The following is a 10,133-nucleotide window of genomic DNA, read 5'->3' on the forward strand; positions in this document are numbered from 1 at the left end:
GTCCACACCTCAAGTACTTCTCCATTCAATGGGGCTAATGGAGACCTGTTTATTAAATACACTCCCATGTGCATTGCTTCTCCCTATAATGTCTTGGGCAACTTCGCATGGGATAACATGCATCTGATTCTCTCTACAATGGTGCGATTCAATTGCTCAGCCACACCATTATATTAGGGAGTCTTGGGAACCGTCTATTCATGCCGTATACCTAGGGACTTACAATACTCATGGAAGTCACCAATGTATTCACCACCATTGTCAATGCAGATGCACTTCAATGATCTATCTGTCTCTCTCTCGACCATAGCATGAAACAACTTAAACATACCAAAGACCTCGTCCTTGGATTTCAAAGCATAAACCCAAACCCTCCTAGATGCATCATCTATAAAAGTAACAAAATACAATACCCCACCCAAGGTTTTTGTCCTCATAAGACTACAAACATTAGAATAAACCAATTCTAATGCATGCACTTTATTAACATAAGGAGCATATTTAACAAATGAAACTCTATATTGTTTCCCTGATAAACAATCAATATAGGTTTTGAGAGGTATACCTGTCACGTCTGTAAGGTGCCGCTTCTTTGCTAGTAGTTGAAGCCCTTTTTCACTCATATGGCCTAGACACCTGTGCCACATATCAATAGTTGAATCTTCTGCTGCGTTCAACCCACCCTCGTATACACTGACACTTGCCTTGTAAAGGGTGCAACACTTCTTTCCTCTAACTACAATCAACGAACCCTTGATGAGCTTCCAATACCCATTAGCAAAACAGCTTTCATATCCATCATTATCCAACCTTCCCGTCGACATTAAGTTGAGGTGAAGGTCTGGGATATGCCTCACATCCTTAAGAATCAATGTATAGCCCACATCGGTCTTCACACAAATATCACTGACCCCTACGATCTTTGATTCACTAGAATTTCTCATCTTCACGGTCGCATAGTTACCTGACTTATAGCTTATGAAGAAGCCCCTGTGTGGAGTTACATGAAACGAGGCTCCCGAGTCTATCACGTAGTCGGTGTCCTGACTCGTAGCCGTGAGACAAACATCAAATCTGCTGAAAGAATAATTACAATGTTGCCATCGGAAGCGACTACAGTGAAATTTGATTCATTTTCCTTCTCCTTTCATTTTCCTTTCTTGTCGTTCTTCTTACGACATTCATGCTTATAGTGGTCCTTCTTACCCAATTCCAACATTTAAGGAAAGATTAGCAGCTATACACTAATCTGCGTAACATGATATGTCGGACCAGATGCAACCCTCGATCGGACTGAACCAAAGCAACTATACCTTTTGTTCTAATCGAAAACATGCAAATCTTCACCACGTGTAACCTAAGAATGTACCCAATTTTCAGTGGAATCGGAAATGAATCCAGTCAAACTGAGATAAAATTTCTCTGCACAGTAAATTGACAAAAACCAAGCCATCCTGCACAATACGAGCTATGTGAGGGCCATATCTAATGTTTGTGTAAAGTTCAAATCATGCATATAGGGCTGCCATGTTCTCCAAGAATTCCAAGATTCATCCATATATTAAAAAAAGTCAGGTGTTACAAACCATAGGTAGCAATGTACAATCATACCTAGAGACATGTATATTCACTTGTTGTCGTTCTCGCTTAAGCCTAGTGGGATGGCCTGAGAAATGGGTTTGATGACACATGGCCAGCACTTTCAAACCCTGCATTCCATCTCGAAGTTTCCAAGGCAGACCCCTCCTCGATCTCACCCCCCTCGTGCAGCCTACCTGAGCTAGTGAACAGGTTGAAATTTTTTATTTAGAAATACCATTGAACGTCATATCTAATGGACGATTAGATGGCATTCGCATATCACATGTAACCTATAATAATTACCTTGAAATCGATCGCATGTGATCATTTTAGATTATTTTATATTTAGCTTTTGTTGTTAGTCGACTGACTTTTTCTTTTCTTTTTATTTTTTTAGCTGGCAATCTGTCTTCATCATTTGAGAGCGCATATAGGGCCCTGCATCAGCCAAAGTTGTCGCCTTGTCTTTCTTTTGGTAGTCGGTAAGATTTAGAAGGTAAGACAACGGAATGAACCTTCATTACTCACACGTCCGCACCCCCTCTACCAGCTCCACTAATGATGCGGAGACTGCTTCTCCTTTCATATTTGATATTATTGCTAGAAGGGGAGTTGTTTTTATTCTCCGCGGCATATGAAGCTTATAGTCAGGTGCTTTGGAATGGTAAAAATGGTATATATTAACTCAAATTAAAAAGCGATAAATTATGAAACTCAATGCTGTCAGTTATAGGATGAAAATAAGGTTAGTTGAACAATTGTTTCCTTGATCTTTGGACACTTTATTTATTTATTTTTTGTGAAATAATAACATTGGCTATATTTCATTTCTAGCCATCTAATAAATGTCCAAAAAATCTGATATTTCAACAATTAAATATGAATATTTTTTTTTTGTTCATGATGCATCTAAATTAGTGGCCATAATTTGAATGATTTAGTTTCAATTATTTGTATCATCTATGTACTAATTTGCCCCAATATCCTCGTAATCCTCACTACCACCGACAGACAGCCGACCAGTGACCGCTAAAACCACAAAAGTCACTAGTTTGAGGCTGAGCATATTTTAATTCTCAGGGCTTTGTAAAGGCTCACACATGTGTACAAGTATGTCAATGCACGCGCCAATACATTTGCCACTGTGGCATACACGGGTGAAATATCCAAGCCATCACTTAACCTGCACCGTACCGTGAAAATGTTACCACCCAAGGATAAATGTAAAATAATATTGTAAAAAAGTGAACTGGTTCGGAGACTTTGCCTGATGTTTCCTCAACCGTAGATTTCTTGAGTTAAGTGTAGCCCAGCTAACCATTCGACTAACCATATTCTCGGCATAGGAAATCTACAGAGTATTACTGTTCCGATGTATGGCTTGGATACCGCACCTGTCTAGCACCTTGGCATATGTGATGGCGTGTGCATCATAGCTGACTTGTACACGCATATGAGCTTCGCAAAGCTCTAAAATATTTAAATTCCCCCGAAAAACTACAAGAATCAAGACGTGTTTAGTGCCGGACATTTCGTGCCCTGTGGGGTTTCTTCCAAAATCCGCCACCTCTACACACGCAAAAGTATTCCACGCAATCAACTTTAGTGCTTTTCACGGGATGCTCGGTCACAAGAAAGGGCTTCAGGAGAAATTCCAGGACCGCTCGATGCACACAATTACTTGCACCAACGTGGAGAAAATGCATCAAAATTCGTTTTTTGGATAGCACCCTAACCCGCTCTTGAATGTAAATTCTATAAAAGTTTAAAACCATGGATATTTTTTCTTGAAATTTCTGCTCTTAGTAGAATTTCCAATATTGAATATCCAATAAACTCTAGCCATGCTATTTGATTGACTTTCAAATTGTTGGTCCAGCTATTTAGACTCCTCTATTCATGTCATAATAAGAACATAAAATTCTCATAGATACAAAGTAATAGGCTATTATATAGGTTGATTAGGATCAAATGATATCTAATAGTATATTACATTGATTTATAACTATCAACGAGTTGATTATTTTAATATGGTTGTTAATTCTTCCCTGAGAATGCAAGAATATTTTAAATGGTAAATTGACCGTACGGGCCTTGATGTATGGTTAAATTCTCTAAAGAGATTCAACCATTCAATTATTCCGAGGGTGGCATTGTGACAAGCTTCTGAAAATTACTTTGTCCTCGGATCGATAGTTGTACGGTTTTTCAGTGAATAAAAAGTTATGTCATATTTAATGACATGTACGGAACCCTTTTTTGGGGGTGGGCAAAGCCTAACTCGTGGGGTCCAGACTAATGTATGTGTATAATCCATTCTGCCCATCCTTCTTGCCATGTCATTTTAGGGCCAGGGCCCAAATATCAGTCTGATCTAGTGCTCGTTGAAAACCACGATTCATATAACATGACAACCATGACCCATATAACATGTCAACTACGACCCATGCAAACCAAAACCCATATGGACCCACATTTATGTGTTTGTATAATCCATGCCACCCATCCTTTTTTCCATGTCATTTTACAGGTCGAGCCCAAATATCAGCCTGATCTAGTGCTCCCGTGGGCAACAAAATAAAAAATAATGGGAACTGTTGAAACTTTCCAAGCTCACTATGATGTTTGTTAGAAGTGGACACTGCCCAAGTTAGGACTTTTGGTGCTCATGGCGAGATGGTCGACAAGGTGGATGGATCGGATCACCCCATTGTGAGCCTTTAGATATGGTAGCAATGGTTTGCTAGAAAAGGAAGTGAACACGTTGAAAATCACAATCCATACAACATGACAACCACGACCCATATAGCATGGCAAATACGACCCATGCAAACCATGACCCAAATGGGCCCACATTGATGTATTTATATAATCCATGCCGTCCATCCTTCTTGCCGTGTCATTTTTGGGGCAGGGCCCAAATATCATCCTGATCCAACACTCGTGCGAGCCACAAAATAGAAAATAATAGTGATTATTGAAACTTTGAAGGCTCACTGTGGTGTTTGTTAGAAGTGGACATTGCCCAAGTTAGGACTTTTTGGGCTCACGGCGAGCCGGCCGACAAGGTGGCTGGATCGGATTACCCCATTATGGGCTTAAGCTATGGTACTAATAATTTAGTAGAAAAGGAAGTGAACACGTTGAAAATCATGATTTATACAACATGATAACCACAACCCCATATAACATGGCAACTACGACCCATGCAAACCATGACCCAAATGGGCCCACATTGATGTATGTGTATAATCCATGCCACCCATCCTTTTTGTCATGTCATTTTAGGGGAAGGGCCCAAATATCAGCCTGATCCAGCACTCGTGTGGGCCACAAAATAAAAAATAATGGTGACTATTAAAACTTTGCAGGCTCACTATAATGTTTGTTAGAAGTGAACACTGCCCAAATCAGGACTTTTTGGGCATACAGCGAGCTGGCCAATAAGGTAAATGGATTGGATGACCCCATTATGGGCCTTAGGCTATGGTACCAATGCTTAGGTAGTGAAGGAAGTAAACACGTGTAAACCAAGTTCCATATAACATGACAATCACGACCCATATAACATGGCAACTATGACTCATGGAAACTACGATCCATACAACATGACAACCATGACCTATATTACATGGTGACTATGACCCGTGCAAATCACGACCCATACACACACAACAGTAGGCCTTAGATAGTTTAAACGGTGAGACTTTATTTCCCTTGGTGTGGTCCACTCGGGACTCGGATCTTTCTTATTTTTTGGCTCATAACTTAGAATAATATGGTGAAGGTGGTGGATGGTGTGAATTAAACATATACATTCAGGTGGGGTCCACATCACATGGCAACCTCGACCCTTATGAACTCTACACGTCACATTACAACCACGACCCATATAAATGATAACTACGACCATATATAACATGATAACCACGACCCATATAATAAGATAATTGTGACCCATATAACAAGACAATTGCGATCCATACAATTGCAACCCATATAACAGGACAAATGCGACCCATATAACATGACAACTGTGACCCATACAATTATGACCCATATAACAGGACAACTGCGACCCATATAACATGACAACTGCGATCCATACAAGTACGACCCATAAACATGACCACTACGACCCATATAACATGACAACTATGACCCATGTAACATGAAAACTACGATCCATACAACTGTGACCCATATAACAGGACAATTGCGACCCATATAACATGACAACTACGACCCATATAACATGACAATTACGATCCATACAACTGCGACCTATATAACAGGACGACTACGACCCATTTAACAAAACAACTGCGACCCATATAAAATGACAACTGTGACCCATATAACAGGACAACTGCGACTCATATAACACAATAACTTCGACCCATATAATAAGACAATTGTGATTCATACAACTACGACCATATAACAGGACAACTGCGACCCATATGACATGACAACTATGATTCATACAACTGTGACCCATTTGGGTCGTGGTTTGCATGGGTCGTAGTTGCCATATTATATGGGTCATGGTTTTCATGTTGAATGGATTGTGATTTTCAACGTGTTCACTTCCTTTTCTACCAAACCATCGATACCATAGCTTAAGGCATACAATGGGGTGATCTGATCCATCCACCTTGTAGGTCAGCTCATCGTGGGCCCAAAAAGTCCTAACTTGGGCAGCCACTTCTAACAAACATCACAGTGAGCCTGGAAAGTTTCAACAGTAACAATTATTTTCTATTTTATGGGCCACATGAGCACTAGATCGAGCTGATATTTAGGCCCTAGCCCTAAAATGACATGGCAAAAAGGATGAGTGGCATGAATTATACACATACATCAATGTGGGCCTATTTGGGTCGTGGTTTGCACAGGTCGTAGTTGCCATGTTATATGGGTCATGGTTGTCATATTGTATGGATCGTGGTTTTCAACGTGTTCACTTCCTTTTCTATCAAATCATTAGTACCATACATTAAGGCCCACAATGGGGTGATCCGATCCATCCACCTTGTTGGCCAGCTTTCCGTGGGCTCAAAAAGCGATGACTTGTGCAGTGTCCACTTCTAACAAACTTCATAGTGAGCTAGGAAAGTTTTAATAGTCACCATTATTTTCTATTTTATAGCCCATGTGAGCGCTGGATCAGGTTGATATTTGGGCCTTATCCCTAAAATGACACGGTAAAAAGGATGGGCGGCATGGATTATACACATACATTAATGTGGGCCTGTTTGGGTTGTGGTTTGCATGGGTCGTAATTGTCATGTTATATGGGTCATGGTTGTCATGTTGTATGGATTGTGGTTTTTAACGGGTTCATTTCCTTTTCTACCAAACCATTAGTATCATAGCTTAAGGCTCACAATGGGGTGATCCGATCCATCCACCTTGTCGGCCATCTTGCCGTGGGGCCAAAAAGTCCTGTCTTGGGTAGTGTCTACTTCTAACAAACATCACAGTAGCCTAAAAAGTTTCAACAGTCACCATTATTTTCTATTTTGTAGCCCACATGAGCATTCGATCAGGCTGATATTTGGGGCTTACCCATAAAAAGACATGGCAAAAAGGATGGTCGGCATGGATTATACACATACATCAATGTGGGCCCATATGGGTCGTGGTTTGCATGAGTCGTAGTAGACATGTTATATGGGTCATGGTTGTCATAATGTATGGATTGTGGCTTTCAATGTGTTCACTTCCTTTACTACCTAGCCATTAGTACCATATCCTAAGGCCCACAATGAGGTGATCTGATGCATCCACCTTGTCATGGGCCTAAAATGTCCTGACTTTGGCAGTGTCTACTTCTAACAAACAATATAGTGAGCATAGAAAGTTTCAACAATCACTATTATTTTCCATTACGTGGGCCACACGAGCACCAAATCAAGTTGATATTTGGGTCCTAGCCCTAAAATGACATGGCAAGAAGGATGGGTGGCATTGATTATACACATACATCAGTGTGGGCCCTATGAGTTGGGCCTTGCCCAAGCCCAAAAAAGGGTTCCATACATGTCATAAATATGACATAACTTATTATTCACTGAAAAACCGTACATCTACTAAACCAAGGAGAAAGGGCATTATGGTCCAAGTAATTTTTGGAGGCTTGTCAGAAGGCCACCCTCGGAATATTTGAAAGGTTGAATCTCTTTAAGGAATTTGACCATATATCGAGGCCAGTACGGTCAATTTTCCTATTTTAAATAGGTGGGAGATCTCTGGAGATCCGTTGAGATATGATAAATAGACATGTATCTAACCATATAGCTATGTACAATATGTACATTTACTGATGTAGAGCAGGTCTCGGTCACTTTTATGTCCAAGATGGACTATAGGAGGCCCAATAGGAGGCGAAAGTGATTAGGACTGTCGGAACCTTAAAACATGCATATCTCACAAACCAGAATATGTTATTCAATGTACCATATATGAATCTGGGGTAGGAGAAGCTACTTTAGCCACCCAACCTCACTATGCCGGGTTACCCACATTGAATTTGCAAGCATCCTTCAAATTGACGGTCGAAAGTTCATTTTAATTTTGTTTTTTACTATTTATAGTAATTTTAGTTTGGTATAACTCCTCATCCTTTAAGATTTAGGAATCGTGCCCAACATGAGAAGGGCTTAGAAAAATTAGGAGAATAACATGTTTAGGCCAAATTGGATAATTATTACTTTTGGCAAAACACCATGAAGTCAAGTAGCAATCATGACCCTTTTATAAATGGTAAGTTTACTATTTATAGTAAGTCATATTTTTTAGGGAGTTTGAATTGGAGTTTGATTCTAAAACTTCTTACTAAGTTTGGAATCACTGTTTAAAGGATTTAAATTTCTTTTTATTATTAATCAATATGTTTTTGAATTTATTAGAAATTTTTTTTTTAAAAAATAAATTCCTCAGGAATTCGAGGAACATCTATGAGGAGTCTAGAGAAGCTCCGTAGATTCGGAGTAATTATCCCCTTGAGAAAGATGGTAATCGACATCATCACATCCGTCCCTGCATCATTTATTTTTCATGTACAAACTAAACATACATATAATCTAACTTATTGCTATCAACGGGTTATCCAAGCCATTCAAACAGAAACTTCCTATCTTCTTCCTTTTTGCTCCACCACCATCACCACCAGTCATCTTGTTCTACTTCTTAATCTTCAAATAATGAAAATACCATTTTCACAACTCGGTTGACCGAGTCGACCAAGTCAGGAGTGGCCTTGAGAAACCAGAGCTGGGTCGCTTATGAGCAGGGACCTACCTGGATTTCTTGACCGAGTGACTAGGGGCCTTGCGGCGAGTTCCAGGTTGACCTGGTGGTTTTCAAACTAAGAAATCCAGCAATTGATCGGGTAATCAGAATCCATCTAAAGGGCACAACTTCCACTGGCCGTTGTGGCTTAGATAGCAAGACACGAGTAGCGGAGAAAAACTTTTCGGTGATCGTGATAAACATCCATCGGCCCAAATTTCTTACAGTGGCCCACTATAAGGCGGCTCCTATTGCGGGACCATCATTGTTTGTGCTAGTGGTGAGAGAGAGAGAGAGAGAGAGAGAGAGAGAGAGAGAGAGAGAGAGAGAGAGAGAGAGAGAGATTTTACATACCCAAGTAAAGCTAGTAGAAAAATCCAGCATAAGATAGATATTGTGAGAGGAGGCCTGTTCCTTCTGCATCCGAATTAATACATGATGAATATTAAAGAAAGAATGGCATTCGTTTCTTCTTTTCAAGCTTATACCAATTGAAAGTACCCAAACACCCAAATGAATTTTTCTACGTGTTTTATATTTTAGGCAAACCCCAGAAGAATTTTTCTCACCTTTCAGTGAAGAGTGCCAATGCTCCCATGACCATCGAGGCTAACAAGAATTGGTAGGCTAGAAAGACTGTGGAGCTTATTCCTTGTATGAGTATGACCTTGCTCAGCACTACATAAATTGCTGTACTAAGCTGAACAAAGATCATGCTCGCATGTGGAGCCGTCTTTGCTGCCCAAAAGGAAACTGCCATCTCTCTCTCTCTCTCTCTCTCTCTCTCTCTCTCTCTCTCTCTCTCTCTCTCTCTCTGGTCATAAATAATGAAAAACGGGTTATGGCGCCAGGTTATGGCGCAAAGACCCTCATTAATTCTGAATTAAGTGAACCGGACCAGGTTGACCTTTACACTAGAAAGGGGAGTTTTTAGGGCCAACCTGGTACCTTTATGACATCCAATCTATCCAAAAGGTGCACCCACCATGATCGCTAGACCAGCCAACCATAACTGGGTGGGCTAAGCCATGGAAAAGCATACATTTATACCTGCAGTCACCGTTCTAACAATGTTCACTGATCTTGTCTAGTCCCTCTTCCTTTATGGAATGATCTCGTCTATCACGCTCCAGACTTGGTGACCGAACTCTCAAAGAACCCGATAGCCGGTTCCGACCACAACAGCATCTGTAGTACCCCATTCTCGGCTCCTGCCTCAGGTTTCGATCTTGAAATCTTACAAGGAGGATTTTCAT

At 40.4% G+C, this 10,133-nt stretch overlaps 1 protein-coding gene across 1 annotated transcript in view; it reads right to left on the reverse strand.

Moving 5' to 3' along the window:
• The window catches only part of LOC131238957 (WAT1-related protein At3g18200-like), a 104,615-nt gene extending 94,954 nt beyond the window's left edge, over positions 1 to 9,661 (reverse strand). The window contains exons 1-2 of the mRNA XM_058236532.1: positions 9,447 to 9,661; positions 9,232 to 9,294 (exon numbers count right to left, since the gene is read on the reverse strand). Coding sequence (XP_058092515.1) covers positions 9,232 to 9,294; positions 9,447 to 9,637 — 254 coding nt within the window. The 5' untranslated portion in view covers positions 9,638 to 9,661. The remainder of the gene's footprint in view (positions 1 to 9,231; positions 9,295 to 9,446) is intronic.
• Between the last annotated feature and the right edge of the window lie 472 nt (positions 9,662 to 10,133).

Source organism: Magnolia sinica, chromosome 3 (genome assembly GCF_029962835.1).
Source record: "Magnolia sinica isolate HGM2019 chromosome 3, MsV1, whole genome shotgun sequence".
NCBI classification, from domain to species: domain Eukaryota; kingdom Viridiplantae; phylum Streptophyta; class Magnoliopsida; order Magnoliales; family Magnoliaceae; genus Magnolia; species Magnolia sinica.